A 22,812-nucleotide genomic window follows, 5' to 3' on the forward strand; every position below is an offset into this window, starting at 1 on the left:
AATGGGTTTCCATCATGTTATCTGATGTGGACTATAAAAAAAGTCACATACATCCCCAGTGACTTGTTAAGCAGCTCTCCAAAAATAGCAAGTCTGTCCCCAAAGATTGAAGGTCGCTTGCTTTCACCACCCAAACTACTGAGTCAATGACTTACCTAATGATTATCTAATATTTATCTTTTATTACTTTAAAGTCCGTTTACCACATATTCACTAGGTATGGTGAGTGGGGATACAGAATACAGACATCAATTTGTATCTAGAGACACTATTTCATCTCTATTGTAAATAGCAGGGAATTTTACCAAGTGAGTTGGGCTTGAAGGATGGGTACAATTTTGCTGGTGACAATGAGGGGTAAAGGGGAGGATAATAGTGGAGGAAGGCATAACAAAAATAAGGAATGACAGGTTATGAAATAACGAGGTGGTGGGAAAAAAGCAGGCTTTGGAGGCTTGGACCTTGGAGGTGGAGGCTTCCCAGGTGGCGCTAGTGGTAAAAGAACTCACTTGCCAATGCAGCTGACTTAAAGACGTGTGTTCGACCCCTGGGTAGGGAAGATCCCTTGGAGGAGGGCATGGCAACTCACTCCAATATTCTTGCCTGGAGAGTCCCATGGACAGAGAAGCCTGGCGGGTTACAGTCCATAGGATGGCAGAGTCGGACACGACTGAAGCGACTTAGCACGCACGCTGAGTAGGTTGAGAAAATCGTATTCGCTTTGAGAGCCAATACAGTGTGCTTAGTCGCGCAATTGTGTCCGACTCTGCGGCCCCAAAGAGTCGGACACGACCGAGCGACTGACCTGAACTGAACTGCGACCCTAAGGAATGTAACCCGCCAGTTTCCTCTGACCATGGGGATTCTTCAGGCTTTGAGAGCCAAGGTTCTCCTTTTTCTGGTATAATAGCGCAGGGCAGGTTAGAGCTGTGCGTGTGCTCTGCTTAGTCGCTCAGTCCTGTCCGACTCTTGAGACTCCATGTACTGTAGCCCGCCAGGCTCCCGCCGTCCATGGTAAGAGTACTGGAGTGGGTAGCCGTGCCCTCCTCCAGGGGATCTCCTCAACCCAGGGATCGAACCGAGGTCTCCCGCGTTGCAGGCAGATTCTTTACCGTCTGAGCCACAGGGGAAGCCCAGGTTGCAGCTGTGGTCTACCACAATTTCTTCTCAATTTTACTTTGAAATAATGTCAGATTTCAGAAAAGTTGCAAGAGCAGCACTAAGGAGCCCCGTGTATCCTTCACACCGATTCATCATTTGTTAATACTGTGTGACGTACATCTTTGTAACCTCATTTCCTGACAAACCTCCTCTTGTCTTCGACAACGCAGAGATTCTCGTACGTGTTTTACCTCTGCTTGGATTGATAGCCCACTCACAGCCTGGCTGATTCTTATTCCTACTTCAGACCTGAACTACTCTCGGAAGACTCGGTCTCAGCCAAACAGATTTAAGTGCGATCCGATTCGAAAGTCTCGCTTCGACCGGCGGGCTCGCTGTGTCCGCCCTCATCCGCTATCTCCGCCCCTTCGCCCGCTGTCTCCGCCCCTTCGCCCGCTGTCTCCGCCCCTAGCGCGTCCACAGAGACTCCTGGGGCGGAAGGGGCGTGGCTCCAAGAGCAGAGCAGCCGAGAACGGGAAGTGCGTGTTCACGTGCTGCTGCTGCAGGCTGGGAGGCTTTTAGGTGAAGAATGACCCTGGAAGGGAAGAACAAACGGGAGAAAAAGCAGAGTGCGAAGGAGGGGTGAGTGGCTCGTGGCTCTTCTGCCTGGGCGGGAAGTCGTTTGGGAGCTCGGGGCGCGAGGGGTGGGGCGTGGAATCATGTCGTTGAGTCTCTGGCGTCCGTGTCTAGAGAGAACCCGGATGATGGCGCTTGTGGGAATCTGGAAGGAGACTATGAGGTTGGACAAGTCGCCAATAGTTTATTCCGCGGCAAGCAACCCTCCAGGGGCAGTACCGGTCGGCTGGCTTCCCTCTTTCGTTCTGTGAACCCTCAGCTTCAACCCGTGTACGTGCCTGTGCCTAAAGTAAGTCACTGCGTTCTACTCCGAATGGCCCATTAGAACAACTTTAAAACAAACCTACCTTGCAGGGGATGCTTTGTAAACTGGGGCAGATAGGATCAATTTTCAGTAACCTTTCATTATTGGATGTACCAGTGAGAGAGAAAAGATGCTACTTTAGAAAGACCAGTAAGTGATGAGGTCTCAAACATAACTTTAAACTTTTAAAAGGAAGCCATCAAAAAAAGGAAACGAGATGAGGAGGAAGAAAGTTCACCCCAAATCCAAAGGCCGCTTTTGCAAGAACCTGCCAAAAAGATGAAAATGAAGAAGAAACTTTCTGATGCAGAGAAGAAGTTGGCAAACAGGTTGGTAAAATTCTTTTAAGTTGATAGTAAAGAAATCAGATGGTAACAAAATTGAGATTCTTACACTGGTAATATTCATTTTAGTTTTTTTCCTTCATAGTTCTCTTTAAAATTTTTTATTATGTTAAGTCCCATACATATTCAAAAATTGAAAAGAGTACCCAGCATCAGCAGTAATTAATACTTGGTAAAGCTTGTTTCATCTTTATCCTGTTAATATCTTCCTCATTGTTTGGAAGCAAACCTAAGACTTAGATTTCATCTATAAATGTTACTGCATGTATATAAAAGATGAGTTTGGTTTTTTTAAACTTATTCAGAGATCAGATTCCTCCATTAGCTCAATTTTTTTTAAACAGTTTATTTTTTAAACACTATACGTTTCTAGTTAACTTTCCTCTGTTTCTAGGCCACTTTCTTCACGCTCTTTATATTCCTGTTCTCTGTTGGCAGGTGGTCTTGTTACTTGTTCTGAGAGTCATGAATTGCTAACAGTTGTGAATTACGTCCTTCTTCTGATTGCAGCTATGCACGTTTTTAGTTTCTTCCCCTTTCAGAGAAGGGTGTCTTACTCCCTGTCCAAGATTACTGCAGTCACCTGTACTGTTTATATATATCACGTACCTCTTCTGTCTTCTCAGAGGTTATGCCATCAGATACCTATATCCATTTCTGCTTTTTCCTGTATCTTTGATCTGTCCACTCAAGATTCTGTTAAAGATTCTCATCTTAAAGAAATCCAACTGTCCACAAGCATATGTGACCCCCAAATCTTTCTTTTATCATTGAGCTTTTAGAAATCTCCACTAGCTCTTTCTTCCTTTTCTTGATCTATCTTCTCTCCCACACACTGGCACTCTGGTTGTTAATTTTTTATTTGATCTGACCATACTTCTGAAACAGTGCTCAGGGAAGCCATTCTGACCTAGGTGCTGCATTTAATAGGGAGCATTGCCTCTAATTGTAGCCCTCTCTTTTACATGTCACGTGGTTGCTATTCTTCTCGAAGCTATTGCATTCTTTGATGTCAACCTCTTCCGAGTTTCCAGTTCTCTCTCTGTTCCTTCTCACTGTTATCTCAGGCACCTTTCCTTCTGACTGTTCCTTAAATGTCCATTTCGCTTAGGATTCTGTCCTTGGTCATCTCATGATTCTTTTTTATACCCATCAATCTGGGCAGTCTCCCAGTCTTTGTGGCTCTAGCATTCTGATCTCGCTCTCTCTTTCTAAAACATAGATTTATTTGCCTGCGCCAGGTCTTAGTTGTGACATGAGGGATCTTTTAGTTGCAGCACGTGGGATATAATTCCCTGACCAGGGATGGAAAACGGGTCCCCTGCCTTGGGAGCGCAGAGTCTTAGCCACTGGTGAAAGTGAAAGTGTTAGTTGCTCAGACGTGTCCGACTTCTTGCAACTACGTGGACTGTAACCCTCCAGGCTCCACTGTCCATGGGATTTTCCAGGCGAGAATACTGGAGTAGGTTGCCATTTCCTTCTCCAGGGGATCTTCCCAACCCAGGGATCGAACCCAGATCTCCCACATTGACGGCAGATTTTTTACTGTCTGAGCCAGGAGGGAAGCCCACTGGACCATCAGGGTAATCCCCTGATCTCTGTTGCTTGATCTGTCAGCCTATTCATTGTTCTTGTTGTTCAGTTGCTCAGTCATGTCCGACTCTTTGCAACCTCACGGACTGCAGCATGCCAGCTTCCCTGTCTTTCACCATCTTCTAGAGTTTGCTCAAACTCATGTCCATTGAGTTGGTGATGCCATCCATCATCTCGTCCTCTGTCATCCCCTTCTGCCCTCAATCTTTCCAAGCACCAGGGTCTTTTCCAGTGAGTGGGCTCTTTGCATCAGATGGCCAATATGTTGGAGCTTCAGCCTCAGCATCAGTCCTTCCAATGAATATTGAGAGTTGATTTCCTTTAGGATTGACTGGTTGGATCCTTGCAGTCCAAGGGACTCTCAAGAGTCTTGTCCAGCACCACAGTTCCAAAGCATCAGTTGTTTGGCAGTGTCCTCTCATGTGATGTTCTGCTGCCCATTGGCTTATTCATATACACATCAAATTCAGGATGCTTCAAACTGATCTCATTATCCTCGTCATACCTGTTCCTCTGCATGAGTGGTGCCATCAGCCTTCCAGTTGCCTGAGCCTGTGACTTGGGAGTCATCTTAGATTCTTTCTTTTCCCCACATTTCTCATACATTGCCAAGTCCTAATGATGCTGTCTTAATTCTCTCTATGATATGCTTTCCCTTTCCATCACCTCTCTTGCTCTGGTAGGTTTGTGGTCTTCTGAGATGCCTGCAGTTGTAACTGTCTCCTTACTGGTCTCCCTTACCCAGCCTTTCCGCATTTCATAACTCTGTTCTAGAGTTATCTTCTGCTCTGCTGCCCATAGTGTGAAATGCCAGGCTGAATGAATCACAGGCTGGAAGCAAGACTGTCGGGAGAAATATGCAGAAATATGCAACCTCAGATATGCAGATACCATTCAAATGGCAGAAAGTGAAGAGAAACTAAAGAGCCTCTTGATGAGGGTGAAAGAGGAGAGTAAAAAAGCTCGCTTAAACCTTAGTATTCAAAAAACTAAGATTGTGGCATCTGGTCCCATCACTTCATGGCAAATAGAAGGAGGATAAGTGGAACCAGTGACAGACTTTTTTTTCTTGGGCTTCAAACACTGCAGACGTGACTGCAGCCATGAAATTAAAATTGACTGCTCCTCGGAAGAAAAGCTGTGATAAATGTAGATAGAGTATTAAAAATCAGACATCACTTTGCTCTGCTTTAGTCAAAGCTGTGGTGTTTCCAGTAGTCATGTGCAGATGTGAGAGTTGGACCATAAAGAAGGCTGTGTGGTGAAGAATTGATGCCTTCAAACTATGGTGCTGGAAAAGACTCTTGAGAGTCCCTTGGACTGCAAGGAGATCCAAACAGTCCATCCTAAAGGAAGTCAGTCCTGGGTGTTCATTGGAAGGATTGATGCTGAAGCTCCAATACTTTGGCTACCTGATGTGAAGAACCAATTCATTGGAAAAGACCCTATGCTGGGAAAGATTGAAGGCAGGAGGAGAAGGGCACGACAGAGAATGAGCTGTTTGGACGGCATCACCGACTCAATGCACGTGAATTTAAGCAAACTCCAGGAGACAGTAAAGGACAGGGAAACCTCCTGGCATGCTGCAGTCCATGGGGTCCCAAAGAGTCGACACGACTGAGTGACTAAACAGCAGCTGCTGCCCAAATGACCTCTTTCAGGCACCGTCAGGGTCTTCAGGAGCTCCTCGTCTTCTGTGGGATAAAGTCTAAGCACTTCTGCATAACAGGCCTGGTCCTTCTTGATCTGGTTCCTGTCTTCCTGTTGCATCTCATTTCATCTCACTCCTGCTAGGTGCCTTAAATGCCATAGTAAATGGAAAAACTAGGCATACACCCTCTCCTTAGTGGAGCTTGTGGTCTAGTGGAGGGATGATAATGGTCATCATTCACTGATACTGACCACGTGCTGTATACTGCCTTATGTCTCTTGTTTCTTTTATGTTTCTACACCAGGTATTATACATGTTACTATTTTATGGTGAACCTTGCCTGTCTCCTCAGAGACTAGACTGTTAATGGTCTGCTTTTAATGGTCTGCTTATCTTTGTATCCTCAGAGGCTAGAACTGAGTAGTAAATATTGAGCAAATGAATGAATGAGTTTGATGATGCCTACTACTCATTCTTCCCCCTCACTCCTAAGTTCCTGGTCCAGTTCTCTTTCTAGACTGGTGTGCTTATCCAAGTGCACCAATACTTGACAATACTGGCAGAATTTATTGGGTTGGCCAAAAAGTTCATTCAGGTTTTTCTATAACATCTTACAGAAAGACCCAAATGACTTTTTTGGCCAAGCCAATAATTTTGATAAGCAGTCCTTTAAATATTGCAGTAGGAAATCTGGTTTCTCCTGTTAGTCAGATTGGTTTTGCAGAGTTAAGTACTTTGCTGGTCTATTAACCTTAGTAGAGCCCCTGGGAGTGCTGCAGCAAGTCTAGAATTCTAGAGCAGAGAATAAAATTAGGCACTGGTAGAAGGTAAACTCGGAGAAGGCAATGGCAACCCACTCCAGTACTCTTGCCTGGAAAATCCCATGGACAGAGGAGCCTGGTAGGCTGCAGTCCATGGGGTCGCAAAGAGTCGGACACGACTGAGCGACTTCCCTTTCACTTTTCACTTTCATGCATTGAGAATCCCAGGGATGAGGGAGCCTGGTGGGCTGCCCGTCTATGGGGTCGCACAGAGTCGGACACGACTGAAGCAACGCAGCAGCAGCAGCAGGTAAACTAAATCCCCAAGAACTTCAAGTGAACCAGCTTTTGTTTGAGTGAACTTTTGTTGCTTAATTAGTTGGCAGTTTTAAACTATTTTCAGAAATTGACCTTAACTTTTGCTAACTCTTGAGTTTCCTAAAGATATGAGTCACATTTTGATAATGCTACTTAAATGTAGATGTATTTATGAATGGTAAGTTTATAGGAAAGCCAGGAGGTGGGAAGCATTCATAATCTGTGCTTTGTCAAATGCTAGACCTGACTTCCATGCCCTCTTTTTTTTTTTTTGGCTTAAAAAGAGAAGATGCGTTAGCAAGTGCTGATTTAGAAGAAATTCACCAGAAACAAGGGCAGAAAAGGAAAAATTCTCAACCTGGTGTTACAGTTGCAGATAAAGAATTATTTGATGATGTAGAAGAGACGGTTGTAAATCAAAGAAAGAAAATTCAAATCAACCAAGAAGAAGAGAGATTAAAGAATGAGAGAACTGTGTTTGTTGGGAATTTGCCTGTCACCTGTAAGAAGAAGGTGAGTGTATAGTCTGTATATTATAAACATGCAGAGAAATTATTAATTCATAATTTTGTGTTTGTGTTTGTGTGTTAGTTGCTCAATCATGTCTGACTTTGCAAACCCATGGACTGCAGTCCATCAGGTTCCTCTGTCTGTGGAATTTTCCAGGCAAGAATACTGGAGAGGGTTGCCGTTTCCTCCTCCAGGAAATCTTCTCAACCCAGGGATTGAACCCAGGTCTCCCACATTGCAGGCAGGTTCTTTACTGTTTGAGCCGCCCGGGAAGGCCATATCACTTGATTGAATAAGTACATAATTAATAAGTCCTTAATACATAATTTCATTATAAATGACTGTCTAAATCATTTGATAGATTCATTCCAGCATCCACCTGCTCCTTTCTGTTCCCAGAGTCTCTGCTCTAATTCGGGCTTTTGCAAATCTTGTCTGAACTGTCGCAGTGGTCTTCTCTCTGTTTTTTCCCTCCAGCTTTCTCTTCTGTTACATGCCACGAGAACAGAAGCACGGTGTTTGCAGGGATGTGTATTTTTCTTCTTCACGTCTCTGTCACTAGCATCGAAACAGTGCCTGATGTGTAGTAGAGGCTTGATAAATATTTGTCATGTAAATGAATCCATCCTTCCCGAGTTTCCTCCATTATGTGGAGTTCGATCAACCAAGACAGGCCTTTCTCTCTGTGTGTTCATGTGATAGCCACCCTGATGGCAATCCCTTGGGTCAAAATCCTGCTTATCTTTCAAGGAACAATTTCAGTTCCACTTTCTTAAAACAGTACAAGAAGCTTACTTTCTGGTTTTTCCCTTTGCCCTTTGGCCTTTTGTCTCCTAGCTTTTGATGGGTGATTATTTTGTAGAACATAATCCATTTTCCGTAGTAGCTAGCTTCAGTTTGGTTACTTATCTTCGTGTTAGATTATAAGGGCTCAAGGGAAGGGAGTGTTTGTGGAGCTTTACATGTTTAATAAGTTATTTTTGAATTAAAGTTGCTTATAGACATTTATTGTGTGAGCTGTCAAATATACACATTTGTCACATCCTGAGCCAGTCATAAGCATAATGTATACAATTCACCCAAAGATGTTTCTTGAATCTGATGGTCTCAGTTCCAGACAATTGGGAAATTTCCCATAGTGACATAAGCATCCTTAAAATCCATTTCTGGTTTAAATAAGCCAGTGTGGAAAGATGACAGAATCTATGACACATATGGTATGCAGTAAAAGATTTTGAAAGGCAGAAATGTATATTTCAGGGATAGTAACATGAATGTGTTGTTTTTTTTTTTTTACATAAGTTTCAGTAAAAACTTTTGTCTTCTAACTGAATAGTTACATACTTTTCCTGAAATATTCTTGAAACGTGGCAGGAAAAGATTATCCAACCATTTTACTTAATTCTGTTTTGTGGTACTTAGTTGATGTTCTTAAAATGGACTAAAATATATGTATCTTCTTTTTTCTTTTTTTTAGAGGCTGAAGTCATTTTTTAAAGAGTATGGACAGATAGAATCTGTACGATTTCGTTCTCTGGTATGTTTTCCTTCCTTGAAAGTACGTCATCTGAAAATGTATTGCATGTAAATCAGACTTTTTCATGTGTTGGTTTTAGTGAGATGAAGGAGCCCTTGACTTTAACCTTTAGAATCAACAGGCTCAAATCTAGCACCAAAGCAGAGTCACACCTGCTGTCTATTACTGACCCTTTGACTTTGTTGGGTAATTTAATGAGTTCACATAGTAAAATGATATCCTTCGTAAGTATATTTTGGAGGGTGGATCTGTGATTTTTGTTTGTGAGTCAGTTGAACAGGTGGAGATGTTCAACCTATTGAGTAGCATTTCTGGAATCACAGCTGTTCATATGGGGGATTTGCCTGACTCTGCAGAGCAGTGCTTATGCTCTGACATAGAAAGATAAAGTATGTGTAATCAGTTTAATGTTAAAATTTGATGGAAGTGAATGGAATCAGATTTCACCAATTGAGTGCTCTGTAGACCAGTTACAGCCATGTTCCTTGAAGCATGAAGAAGCCGCATTCATAGATTTTTTTAAAAATATAATTAATATGTATTAGAATATAAGAAATGTTTATTCCTTGTTTCAAACTGCTTTTTCTCAACGTGAGTCTCTAAAATGGGGTTTCTCAGCCTTGATGCCATTGACATTTGATGCTGGATAATCGTGTGTTGTTGGACACTGACCTTTGTAATGCAGCATCCCTGGCTTCTGCCCACTAGGTACTGGTAGCATCCTTCCCACCCCAGTCGTAACAACCAACTGCCAAACGTCCCCAGCAGGCAAAACTGCCCACTTCTCTAAAAGTAGGCCTTTCTCAAGGTTTTGGCGCAGTCTCCATATTACTACATGGTGTCAGATTCTTCCGTTCATCACGTGCATCTTCCGTCAGCCCTTCTGAGGCCTGTTTCCTCGTATCAGACCCTTGCCTGACACATCCACAGGGCTGCCCTGCCAGCCCCTCTGTGCTCACCTCACCTGCATCTGTCCCTGACCCCGTCCCATGCCATCTGCTGATTACCTGTTCTTTAGTACCCCTCAGACTGCCAGCCGTGGACTCTTTTTCTTTAGCCCACCCAGCCTGTCGCTTGTCATCCCTGCCTGGTTTTCAACTGTGGTTTCTTCCTTCCCTTCTGCATTGTCCCACCTAAGTTTTCACTTCTTGCCAAAATAGTTGCAGAGGCCTGTTACAGTTCCTGCTTTCAGTCTGCCTCACATGTAGCCAACACACCTCTGTCTACTTAATCTTCCTAAAGCACTTCTTCCTGGAACTCCCAACCCGAAATCCCTCTCCTCCACCTCCCCTCCCGTGAACATTACACGCACACAAACACACATACACGCACTTGGCTTGGTGTTCTCCTTGAGGAGCCAGCCCTGATTCTTCCGTATCCCTGAATTACTGGTGCGTGGGGTGACCCTGCCGTCTGCCCTCCAGCAGTTGGCACTCACTGTGGTCCTTAGGGGGCGGCTGGGACGTGGTGATGCCGCGCCCGCCCCGCGGCAGCCGGCACTCACTGTGGTCCTTAGGGGGCGGCTGGGACATGGTGATGCTGCTCCTCTGTGCCACCAGACTGTGAGCCTGGCTGCCCGCTGGGTCACCAGTACCTGCACCTGGTTCACACCAAATATGTACGGAGGTGCCCAAATCTTGTCATGTTTCTAGCTGTTTGTTTGTCCTGACATCCTGACGGTCTGTGCAGGGCGGCCCTGGGGCCCTGGACTCTTCCACACATGACTGTCCTGCAGCCTGGGCGCTGCGCTTGTAGCAGATCATACACGTGGACCCCCCCACCCGCACCCTTTTGCCCAGTTCTCTGTTTTTTTAACTTAGATAAAATTGGTGTGTAACATTACATTAATTTCAGGTGTTCAGTGTAACAGTCCAGCGTTTGTTCACACTACAGAGTGGTCACCACCATGGGGCTAGTCACCATCTGTCACTGTGCACTTGAGCCCCTTCACTCATTTTGCCTACTCTCTACCCCCTGCTCTCTAGGTCACCACCAATCTGTTCTCTGTATCTCTTGACTTTTATTTTGTTTTTTTATTTAGTCATATTGTGAGGCTTGTAGGATTTTAGTTTCCCAACCAGATTTCAAACCTGGGCCCCCAGCAGTGAGAGCACAGAGTGCTAACCACTGGACTACCCAGGGAATTCCCTGTTTTGGTTTTCAGATTGCATGTATAAGTGACATCATAGGGTATTTGTCTTTATTTCCCTTAGCATACCCTCGGCATGTATCCATGTTGTTGCAAGTGGCAAGATTTCCTTCTTTTTTATGGCAGAGTAGTATTTTACTGTATGTATATTCTGGGAATCCTTAAATTCTCATTTTGCTCATTAAGATAATATGTATTTTTCAGAAGGCACTTAAGATGTCACTTATTCAACGCTTTTTGATACTATATAACACCAAGTGGTATTTTTTTCCCTCTGAATCCTTTTTGTAATTTATTGTCTTATGCTATATCTGTTCCTTCTTATCTTTAATAGCAGGGCACAGGTCCTTGAGAGCTCCTAGAAAGCCTCGTAGATGTGTTTTGATGCCTGGCATTCACATGTTGATTACTCATGTGGGCATTTCTCATGTCTTGGACTGTATTTCTGTCTATATTCTGAGAGCTTTACCATTTGTTAGTTTAAGCAAGACAGACTAAGAAGTAGTTCAAATTTATTACTTTTACTATGTAAACTATCAAATGACTAAAAGACAGGTTTTCCAGAGGAGATTTATAGTGACTGCCCTAAATGAGATTGGTGTTTATAGATACTCCTGGACTGTGAACTTGGCAATTTGTATCTTTTACCTTCCTAGTCACAGTACCTGGTGGTATTTGGAACATTGCTGTTAGTCACCATTGTTGACTTGAATTTCCACCTTCGCCATAAAGTTTTCCCTACCTGTTTCCGTCACTCTTAGCTACACTATATGACTGAAAATAGCATGATCCTGAAAAAAGGGAGATTCCATTATTTGTCCGAGGACAGATACTGAAGGGTTCTGTTTTGTTTTTGCCAGTTGACATGTATAAACTCATAGAGATATGAGTGAAATCATGTTTTCTTATATTAATTATCAATTAAGTTCAGTTCAGTCGCTCAGTCGTGTCCGACTCTTTGCGACCCCACGAATTGCAGCACGCCAGGCCTCCCTGTCTATCACCAACTCCCAGAGTTCACTCAAACTCATGTCCATCAAGTTGGTGATGCCATCCAGCCGTCTCATCCTCTGTCATCCCCTTCTCCTCCTGCCCACAATCTCTCCCAGCATCAGAGTCTTTTCCAGTGAGTCAACTCTCCGCATGAGATGGCCAAAGTATTGGAGTTTCAGCTTTACCATCATTCCTTCCAATGAACACCCAGGACTGATCTCCTTTAGGATGGACTGGTTGGATCTCCTTGCAGTCCAGGGGATTCTCAAGAGTCTTCTCCAACACCACAGTTCAAAAGCATCAGTCCTTCGGTGTTCAGCTTTCTTCACAGTCCACCTCTCACATCCATACATGACTACTGGAAAAACCATAGCCTTGACTAGATGGACCTTTGTTGGCAAAGTAATGTCTCTGCTTTTCAATATGCTGTCTAGGTTGGTCATAACTTTCCTTCCAAGGAGTAAGCGTCTTTTAATTTCATGGCTGCAGTCACCATCTGCGGTGATTTTGGAGCCCAAAAAAATAAAGTCTGACACTGTTTCCCATGAAGTGATGGGACCAGAAGCCATGATCTTTGTTTTCTGAATGTTGAGCTTTAAGCCAACTTTTTCACTCTCCTCTTCATTTTCATCAAGAGACTTTTTAGTTCCTCTTCACTTTCTGCCATAAGGGTGGTGTCATCTGCATATCTGAGGTTATTGATATTTCTCCCGGCAATCTTGATTCCAGCTTGTGCTTCTTCCAGCCCAGCGTTTCTCATGATGTACTCTGCATATAAGTTAAATAATCAGGGTGACAGTAGACAGCCTTGACATACTCCTTTTCAATAAAGTTAGACATATTTAAAAGCATATAGCATATTCAATAAAATGCCAACTTAGAAGTGTCCCCTTTTTCCATGCTCATTTTATAAAACAATTTTCCTTAACACTCTTCACATGTGTCTTCAACAACATTGTCTCCTCACATGGCCAGCAACCCCTTCGAGTCATCCGTTATTCCCGCCTAGTTTGAGAGTTGCTGCCTGTGAAATCGGAATATAGCACTGTCACTGGAAATGTTTGTCCTCAGCCACAAGGTCCCATTCATACAACAATAGGACAGTTGTTTCTGATTCAGTATTTCCTTCGTTTTTATTCCATATTGGAGTTAGGTATTTATAATTCGATTAATTAAAATATAATTATTTTGAAATAATGTCAAATGATGACTTTGCTGTAATACTTTTTTTTTCTCTTAAAGATTCCAGCAGAGGGAACTTTGTCCAAAAAGTTGGCGGCAATAAAGTAAGTTTATAATTAGAGAAAGGGAGTACTTGTAAATTCTCTTCCATTTTGGTGAAAAATGAGATAATTTCTTAACCTCACAAATGTTTATATTTGGATGAACCATCATGGTTTATTGTTTCTGATGCCTATGATAACTTATAAATTTGTCAGATGTTTGTCTTCAAGCTTCAACATAAGCTGTAGAGTCACAGAAAGAATTGCAGAATAACTTAAAACATGCCATGAAAAATGAGAAATTTCAGACGTTTAATCAGACATACTGTGTGAAGAGAATAAGAAAGTTTTACATCTAAATATTCTATTATAAATCACAAGTATCACATTTCATCAGTTCTAAGGCACACATTTCCTATACCTAACATTTTTAAGATCAAAGTTCAGTTCAGTCGCTCAGTTGTGTCCAACTCTTCGCAACCCAACAAATTGCAGCATGCCAAGCCTCCCTGTCCATCACCAACTCCCGGAGTTCACTCAAACCCATGTCCATCGAGTCGGTGGTGCCAACCAACCATCTCATCCTCTGTCATCCCCTTCTCTTCCTGCCCACAATCCCTCCCAGCATCAGAGTCTTTTCCAGTGAGTCAACTCTTCGCATGAGGTGGCCAAAGTACTGGAGTTTCAGCTTTAGCATCATTCCTTCCAAAGAACACCCAGGACTGATCTCCTTTAGGATGGACTGGTTGGATCTCCTTGCAGTCCAGGGGATTCTCAAGAGTCTTGTCCAACACCACAGTTCAAAAGCATCAATTCTTCAGTGTTCAGCTTTCTTCACAGTCCACCTCTCACATCCATACATGACTACTGAAAAGCCATAGCCTTGACTAGACGGACCTTTGTTGGCAAAGTAATGTCTCTGCTTTTGAATATACTATCTAGTTTGGTCATAACTTTCCTTCTAAGGGGTAAGCATCTTTTAATTTCATGGCTGCAGTCACCATCTGCAGTGATTTTGGAGCCCCCAAAAATAAAGTCTGACACTGTTTCCACTGTTTCCCCAGCTATTTCCCCATGAAGTGATGGGACCAGATGCCATGATCTTAGTTTTCTGAATGTTGAGCTTTAAGCCAACTTTTTCGCTCTCCTGTTTCACTTTCATCAAGAGGCTTTTTAGCTCCTCTTCACTTTCTGCCATAAGGGTGGTGTCATCTGCATATCTGAGGTGATTGATATTTCTCCCGGAATCTTGATTCCAGCTTGTGCTTCTTCCAGCCCAGCATTTCTCATGATGTACTCTGCATAGAAGTTAGATAAGCAGGGTGACAATATACAGCCTTGACGTACTCCTTTTCCTATTTGGAACCAGTCTATTGTTCTGTGTCCAGTTCTAACTGTTGCTTCCTGACCTACATATAGGTTTCTCAAGAGGCAGGTCAGGTGGTCTGGTATTCCCATCTCTTTCAGAATTTTCCACAGTTTATTGTGGTCCACACAGTCAGAGGCTTTGGCATAGTCAATAAAGCAGAAATAGATGTTTTTCTGGAACTCTCTTGCTTTTTCCGTGATCCAGAGGATGTTGGCAATTTGATCTCTGGTTCCTCTGCCAAAATGCATCTTCAAATCAGAAATGCCTCATGATTGCTGTTGGCTGGTCAGTTTTTTCCAGGGAAATTCTTTAGGTCAAACTATAAGATAGATAAATGGTGAATCAGATTAAACAGGATTCTAGAGACTTTTCAAGTGGAAAACTGAACAAGACCAAAGTATGTCTCACGGTAGACACTTGGGTGATAAAACCACATAGACATGCAGGGAAGTAGTTCCTATAACGGTGGGAGTGGTGGTTGCCTTTGAAGGAGGAGAGGAAGAGCTGCAGTTGTTGGGGCCCCAGAGAGGCTACAAGGGTGCTAAGTGCTACGTTGCTTCAGTTGTGTCCAACTCTCTGCAACCCCCATGGACTGTAGCCTGCCAGCCTCCTCTGTCCATGGGATTCTCCAGGCAAGAATACTGGAGTGGGTTGCTATTTGGGTATTACCCTGTTGATAATTTCCTTAGCTGTACATGTTTACAGGTTTGTATAGGTTTTAGTTTATAGTAAAAAGAAAAAAGCACGTTTTTCCCATCTATGTGTGTATTAGATACAGAGCTGCAGTGAAGGTGACAGTTTATGTGGTGGGGTCGCCTGGGGTGGCCTCCTGCTTTCTCACAGTGATGACTGGGAAGAGGGCGTAGGTCACATGTTTCACCATTGTCTGTACAAGTGCTTCCCTGGTGGCTCAGAGGTTAAAGCGTCTGCCTGCAATGTGGGAGACCCAGCTTCGATCCCTGGGTCGGGAAGATCCCCTGGAGAAGGCAATGGCACCCCAATCCAGTACTCTTGCCTGGAGAATCCCATGGAGGGAGGAGCCTGGTAGGTTATAGTCCATGGGGTCACAAAGAGTTGGACACGACTGAGCGACAAACTACTACAAGTTGTGTGTTATTTTTTGGGTTATTACTAAATGGTTATGAAAAGAATGTGTGAAAATCCACCCAGAAGTTCTTGTCATAGGTGTTGATTGAGAGTGTAAAACAAGCTGTATTTATTTTAGTGACTTTGGGATTAGCAAATTTTACAGTCTTTTTTTTTTTTTTTTGATGTAGGCGTAAAATTCATCCTGATCAGAAAAATATTAATGCTTATGTTGTGTTTAAGGACGAGAGTGCTGCTACAAAAGCACTGGAAAGGTAATTTTGTCTCTTTGATGTTTGAACAGAATTATTCCACGTATGAGTCCAGCTGTCTTTTATTCTTTGGGTTCACTTCAGATTAAATACCCCAGTAGCTCAGTGCCTGTTTTTAACAGCCATTTTCCCTTCATATTTATAACAGAAATGGGGCCCAATTTGCAGAAGGATTTCGTGTTAGAGTGGATCTTGCAACTGAGACCTCTTCCGTAAGTAGTCCTTGCGCTATCTGAAGAATTTCGCTGGAGTAGTGTAGAGAAGAATGTTTTCTTCTGAGTGTGTGCTGGGAGAGGAGTTGGGTTAGCCGGGAGCACGAGGGAATTAGAGGAAAGCACCTCTGCCCTTTGTGGCCTCAGCGTGGGCGCCGGGGATGGGCGAGGGCTTAAGTCAGCATTGCTCATTGTTCACTGCAGTCGTGGCCAACTCTTTGCAACCCCAGGGGCTGTCCGCCAGGCTCCTCTGTCCACAGGATTTCCCAGGCAAGAATCCTGGAGTGGGTTGCCACTTCTCCTCCAGGGCATCTTCTCAAGCTTTGGATTAAACCCACGTCTCCTGCATCGCCAGGTGGATTCTTTACCACTAAACCACCTGGGAAGGCTCTAGCTTTTGATTTTTTTTTCTTGTTGGTTGTGCCATGCGGCATGTAGGATCTTAGTTCCCCAAACCAGGGATTGAACCTGCACTCCCTACATTGAAAGCATAGAGTCTTAACCATTGGACTACCAGGGAAGTTCAAGTCAGTATTAGCTTCAAGAAAGTGTTTCCCCAGACTTCTGGACTCAGTGGGAGAAGGCGAGGGTGGGATGATTTGAGACAATAGCATTGAAACATGTATATTACCATATGTGAAATGGATCGCCAGTCCAGGTTCAATGCATGAGACAGGGTGCTCGGGGCTGGGAGGACACAGAGGGATGGGGTGAGGAGGGAGGCAGGAGGGGGTTCAGGATGGGGGACACATGTGCACCCATGGCTGACCCATGCCAGTGTATGGCAAACCCACTACAGTATTGGAAAGTAATTAGCCTCCAATTAAAATGTTTTTTTTTAAAAAAAGTAGTTCCCACTCCTACATCAGATCCAGTAATCTTAGAGAGTGTGGCTGAAAGGTATATTAAAGAGCGCTGGAGCCAGCACCTTATTTATTGACTAAGGTCTCGAGTTACATTGCTCATCAGCAGTGTCTCGTCCCTGCTCTGGGTCACGTGTGTGGTGCTGAGACACAGGCTCAGCTGTCTAGGAGTTTGCAGTGTAAAGGTAAAGATGAGCAGATGGGCTGACCACGGCACTGTTTTATGATAAATTCTGTCATAAACATCAGCTCAGGAATGGGCCACGCAGTGTGGGAGGTTGCCAGCAAGAAGGGACAAAGGAGGGTTTCCTGGAGAACAGGTGTCCTATCAGTGTTATACGGACAAAAAAATTTTGAACACTGAATGGTGGGACCAAAACCTAATCCTTTGTGGGGGTTCCAAGAGCTTGGTACAGTTATTAGCGGGTAGAGTGTGAGGAGAGGCCATAGTCAGAGTTGCTGTTGGAGAAATAGATGGAGGGCAGTCATGATGACCCCGGCCTGCCATGTCGAGGAGTCTGGGTTTTGTTCAGAAGCTTTTCCTTGGGGTCTCTTGAAATGAATGAAGCATGAGTTGGTAAGAACTCACTGCAGAGGCAGAATGTGTTACTATTGGTGTCGGGGTAGCGAGGTGAGAACTGACCAAGGCCTGGCTGACTGTCCTGACCTGGCACCAAATAGTGAACTGGCCTGAGGGCCCAATGTTTGCTCCCCGTTTTTGTGAATAAAGTTTTATTGCTATACAACGATACCCATTACGTGCTCAGCCATGTCCGACTCTTTGCAACCCCATGGACACTAGTGGGTTGCCATTTCCTCCTCCGGGGGATCTTTCTGACCCAGGAATCAAACCCAAGTCTCTTGCATTGGCAGGTGGATTCTTTACCACTGATCTACCAGGGAAGCCCATTAGTTTCATGTTATTTTGCTTTAACAGCAGAGGCAAGGGGAACAGCAGAGACTGCCTGGCCCACAAATACTTGCTTTCTGGCCCTTTATAGAAAAAGTGTGCCCACCTTTAAAGCAGCAGGCCTTTCTTGAGCACGGCCATGTTGTCAGTGCGAGCTGTGAACAGAAGCCACTCCTCACTCTGGGGCTCACAGTCCTGCGGGAAAAATGGCAGAGGCCAAATCCAGCAGGGGCCTGATAGGCAGGGGAATCAGGAGATGGAGCCCCGTCAGACGTGTGCGGTGAAGGAAAGAGTGGACTTCAGGGTGACTTCCGTTTTCTCTTTCATGAGTGATTTTTTTTATTTTGTGTTTCAGAGGGACAAGAGATCTGTATTTGTGGGAAATCTCCCATACAGTAAGTTTGTTTAAATAAAAAACTATCTGTTTGTCACTGAAGTAATGCAAATAACATCCAAGTGGTCACTCAGTGTTTTGCTTTAAGACTAACTTTGAAAAGTGTGGAGTGTAACTTGACTAATTACTTCAAGGCTATGCTTACCTTGATATGTGATTAAACATCTCTAACTTCCTGAGGCGATTCAAAGTCCTCACTTCCCCTTTGGTTGAACCTGTTTTTAGAAGTTGAAGAACCTGCAGTTGAGAAGCACTTTTTGGCCTGTGGGAACGTTGTGGCTGTGAGGATTGTGCGGGATCAAGTTACTGGAGTCGGCAGAGGCTTTGGCTACGTGCTCTTTGAGGTACGGAGGTTAATGTGTCGTCACTGTCCTTGAAGTGTGTTGGGGGAGGCTGTCCCTGCTGTCCCATCGTTCAGCCATAACTCTCGCTGTCTCCCTCAAATTGCACCTTAAGTAAATTCATAACCTGCCATAATAGAGCACTGTTCCTACTGTGCTTTATTATGCATCTAACCATGCAATGTCTTGATTGTTTCTCCACATTAATGTCATGAAATAATGTTTTATTTATTCATTTCTACTTCTGTATCCTTCTTATTTATTCTTAATTGGAGGATAATTGCTTTACAGTATTCTGTTGGTTTCTGCCATTCATCAATGTGAATCAGTCATAGGTGTACATGTCCCCTCCTTCCTGAACTTCACTCCCACCTCCGACCCCATCCACCCCTTTGGGTTTTCAGAGCGCCCAGTTTGTGCTCCCTGCGTCATATAGCAGATTCCCACTGGCTGGCTGTTTTGCATATGTCAGTATGTTTCCATGTTACTCTGTCAGTGCAGGCCCTGTCTTTCCCCCACTGTGTCCATAACTCTGTTCTCTGCGTCTGCATCTCCACTGCTGCCCAGCAGATGGGCTCATCAGTACTGTCTTCCTAGATTCCATATATATGCTTTAAAATACTCTGTTGTTTTTCTCTTTCTGACTTACTTTACTCTGTATAATAGACTCTATTTGAATCCACCTCATTAAAACTGACTCAAATGGCTTTCTATGGCTGAGTAATATTCCACTGTGTATATGTACCACAGTTTCTTTATCCATTCATCTGTCGACGGACATCTAGGTTGCTTCCCTGTCCTAGCTATTGGAAATAGTGCCGCAGTGAGCATTAGGGTACGTGCGTCTTTTTCAGTTATGGTTTCCTCGGGGCTTATGCCCAGTGGTGGGATTGTTGGGTCAAATGGTAGGTTTATTCCTAGTTTTTCAAGGAATCTCCGTATCATTCTCCATAGCGGCTGCGTCAATTTACATTCCAACCAACAATGCAAAAAGGTTGCCATTTCTCCACACCCTGTCCAACATTTATTGTTTGTAGATTTTTTGATGATGACCATTCTGACCAGTTGAGGTGATAGCTCATTGTGGTTTGATTTGCATTTCTCTAATAGTGAGCAATGTTGAGCATCTCTTCATGCATTTATTAGCCATCTGTATGTCTTTGGAGAAATGTGTGCTAGGTCTTCTGCTTACTTTTTGATTGGGTGGTTTTTCTGGTATTGAACTGTATGAGCTGCTTGTATGTTTTGGAAATTAATCCTTTGTCAGTTGTTTCATTAAATAATGTTTTAGATGCTAGCTTTTAAAAGTATTGGGCTTCCCTGGTGGCTCAGCAGGAAAGAATCTACCTGACTGTCCAGGAGATGCAGGTTCGATCCCTGGGTTGGGGAAAATCCCCTGGAGAAGGAAATGGCAACCCACTCTAGTATTTTGCCTGGGAATTCCCATAGACAGAGGAGCCTGGTGGGCTACAGTTCATGGGGTCTCCAAGAGTCAGACACAACTTAATGACTAAACGACAACATTAGAGGTACTAAATCTCCAAATCTCTACCTACTGTAAAAGGAGAAAATTGACTGTTCACTCAGCTAGAAGAAAATTTTAGTTTTTGTTACACAATTTATATTTAGTTCGCTAAATATTAACCAGTATCTTGTGTCTAAAATTACTGGAATACACGTACAACCCAGAGGCACTTAAGTTTTTCTTCCCTCTACAGTCACCCCATCACATGTGTCCTCTCAGTTTCTGCCTCTGCCTTTTTGTGGGCACACTTAGTATTGTGAACACAAGCTTCTGTAGCTTGCCTCTGTGTTGTTCTGTGTTGTGTAAATATGTTCCATTGAGGGATGTAACATCATTCATACTGTCTTTTACCCCAGTGTTTCCCAAATGTCACACATGTGTGCTGTTTTCTCTCTTTCCCTATAATAATGCAATTGGAGTGGTTGTTTTTTCCTTCAAATGTTTGCCTCCATTTTTGGATTACTTCTTTAGGAACGTTCCCCAGTGGGTTATCACTAACCAGATTAAGACCTGCGACGGTTTTTAAGGCTCTTCGTATGTAGGACCAGATGGGTTTGAAGGAAGGGACTCACATCCTGATGCTTCCATCCATGACTGTGGTGTAACAATCTCATTGTCTCTCTGCTCTGTCTTCTGACTACTGATAAGTTTGTAAACCCCTATAACAAACACGTCATGAATATTTAGAGTTGTGAACACTGAGTTAGAATAAAAGAGTAACCGTATTTGGGGTTTAAATGGCACCCTGAAGGCATCTAGTCTGACATCTCAAGTATTGTAATAGAGTTCTCTGTTCTCAAAGCAACCAGTACAGCGGGGGCTTTGCAGGAAGAGACTCGTGAGGAGGAGCTTCATTGGTTTAAAAGGCCACCTAGGATTGATCTCCTTAGTTGAAAGTTCATTTTACATTGAGAAAAAATGAAGCCTCTTTGATTGTGGGCTTACCTGGTCATTTGACAAGCCAGCCTAAGTGCTTCCTGGGGAGAAACGCATGAGGGTGCATGATTAGAACTGCAAGCGCCCGCTGCTGGAACCCTGGGGCTTGGACTTCCTACCTGTGGAAATGAGCGGGGTTTCTGCTTTTTCTTTCTTTGGCCACACCGAGGCAGGTGGGATCTTTGTTCCCCAACAAGAGATGGAACCTGTGACCCCTGCAGTGGAAACACAGAATTCTAACCACTGAACTGCCAGGGACTACCCGACAGGGGTTTCTGTATTACAAGCTTGAAAACTATTCTAATCCATAAAAGTTGTAATTTTGCTAGATTCTTTGCAGATGAGTTTCTGTAAAATTTAATATATTGATTTTTATTACAGAATACAGATGCTGTTCATCTTGCTCTGAAATTAAATAATTCTGAACTGATGGGAAGAAAACTCAGAGTCATGCGTTCTGTACATAAAGAAAAGTTAAAACAAAATTCAAATCCTAGTTTGAAGAATGTCAGTAAACCTAAGCAGGGACTTAACTTTGCTTCAAAAAGTGCACAGAATTCTAAAGGTTTGTTTATTGGAGAGAAAGCTGTTCTCATGAAGAAGAAAAAGAAAGGACAGAAGAAAAGCAGACGAAGTAAGACACAGAAAAAGTAACAACCTGAAGCTTTTATTTTCCCTGACTGACTACTGGTAATAAAATTGAGATAAATCCATGTACTGAGTTTCAGAATTTTTTATATATGTGAAGCATGGATACTTTTTCAGTTATTCATGTTGTAATACTACCTTTGAAGCAACTATTTTAAGATGTAGTCATCATGTAATACTGTTGATTGTAGGAGAGATGATTTTAAGTGTAGGGTGAACATTTAGGATTTTAGTGGTTATGTATTATTTTACCATATGTTGCAAATATACCTGTAATTTTTAAGAATTACTTGTTGCTCTTGTTACTAAGTAGCTTCAGTCGTGTTGGACTCTGTGTGACCCCATAGACGGCAGCCCACCAGGCTCCCCTGTCCCTGGGATTCTCCAGACAAGAACACTGGAGTGGGTTGCCATTTCCTTCTCCAATGCATGAAAATGAAAAGTGAAAGTGAAGTCGCTCAGTTGTGTCTGACTTGTAGAGACCCCATGGACTGCAGCCCACCAGGCTCCTCCATCCAAAGAATTACTTGGGATGAGACTAAATTTAAAAATGAGTAAATTTAAACAAAAGTGAAACAACCTTAATACTTATTGTACCTAGACAAAGTATCTGAATAAAAGTGGGAATACTGATTGATCTGAGGTCAAGTGATAATCCCTAAGAAGTAAAGTTGTAAGGGCTGGTATATGATAGCTAGTCATTTTTCTTCCTTTCTTTTGTACTTATGATAAGTGGAGTTCCAGGTTTTAATTTTATTTCATCAACCTAATAATGAATTTTATATCAAATGTAGGTCTGATTTCTTATTCTTAATTGGTGATTAGATTGGTTATTGCAGTCCTTGGTAAATTTGCTATAAGGCAGATTTTTACTTTTCAATTTTGTTTTTTAATTTTATTTATATATTTTTGGCTGCACGGAGTCTTGGTCTTTTCTCTAGTTGCAGCAAGCAGGTTGTGGAGCGCAGGCTAAAGGGCGCATTGACTCAGTAGTTGTGGCGCATGGGATCAGTTGCCCCACAACATATGGGATCATCCTGGAGCAGGGATCAAACCCGTGTCCCCTGCATTGGCAGGTGGATTCTTAACTACTGGACAGTCCCACCTCTATTTTTAATTTGAAGAATATTCTCCCA

General features: G+C 43.3%; 1 protein-coding gene across 3 annotated transcripts; it reads left to right on the top strand.

Annotated features, from left to right (window-relative positions):
• Positions 1–1,602: 1,602 nt before the first annotated feature.
• LOC120860500 (RNA-binding protein 34-like) lies at positions 1,603–21,965 on the top strand. Of its 3 annotated transcripts, XM_040236333.1 has the most exons (11): positions 1,605–1,743; positions 1,852–2,026; positions 2,234–2,370; positions 6,993–7,221; positions 8,696–8,755; positions 13,140–13,183; positions 15,767–15,850; positions 15,996–16,059; positions 18,188–18,227; positions 18,452–18,570; positions 21,410–21,965. In XM_040236333.1, the coding sequence occupies exons 1-11, from the start codon at positions 1,691–1,693 to the stop codon at positions 21,680–21,682; spliced, it is 1,278 nt and encodes a 425-aa protein (XP_040092267.1). In that variant the 5' UTR covers positions 1,605–1,690; the 3' UTR covers positions 21,683–21,965. The 3 variants fall into 3 exon arrangements, with proteins under 3 accessions (XP_040092266.1, XP_040092268.1, XP_040092267.1); XM_040236332.1 differs by lacking the exon at positions 13,140–13,183 and having other exon boundaries at positions 1,603–1,743; positions 8,696–8,802; XM_040236334.1 differs by lacking the exons at positions 13,140–13,183; positions 18,188–18,227; positions 18,452–18,570 and having other exon boundaries at positions 1,603–1,743; positions 8,696–8,802.
• The last annotated feature ends 847 nt before the right edge of the window (positions 21,966–22,812 follow it).

This window comes from Oryx dammah, unplaced genomic scaffold (assembly GCF_014754425.2).
Source record: "Oryx dammah isolate SB20612 unplaced genomic scaffold, SCBI_Odam_1.1 HiC_scaffold_11077, whole genome shotgun sequence".
Taxonomy (NCBI): domain Eukaryota; kingdom Metazoa; phylum Chordata; class Mammalia; order Artiodactyla; family Bovidae; genus Oryx; species Oryx dammah.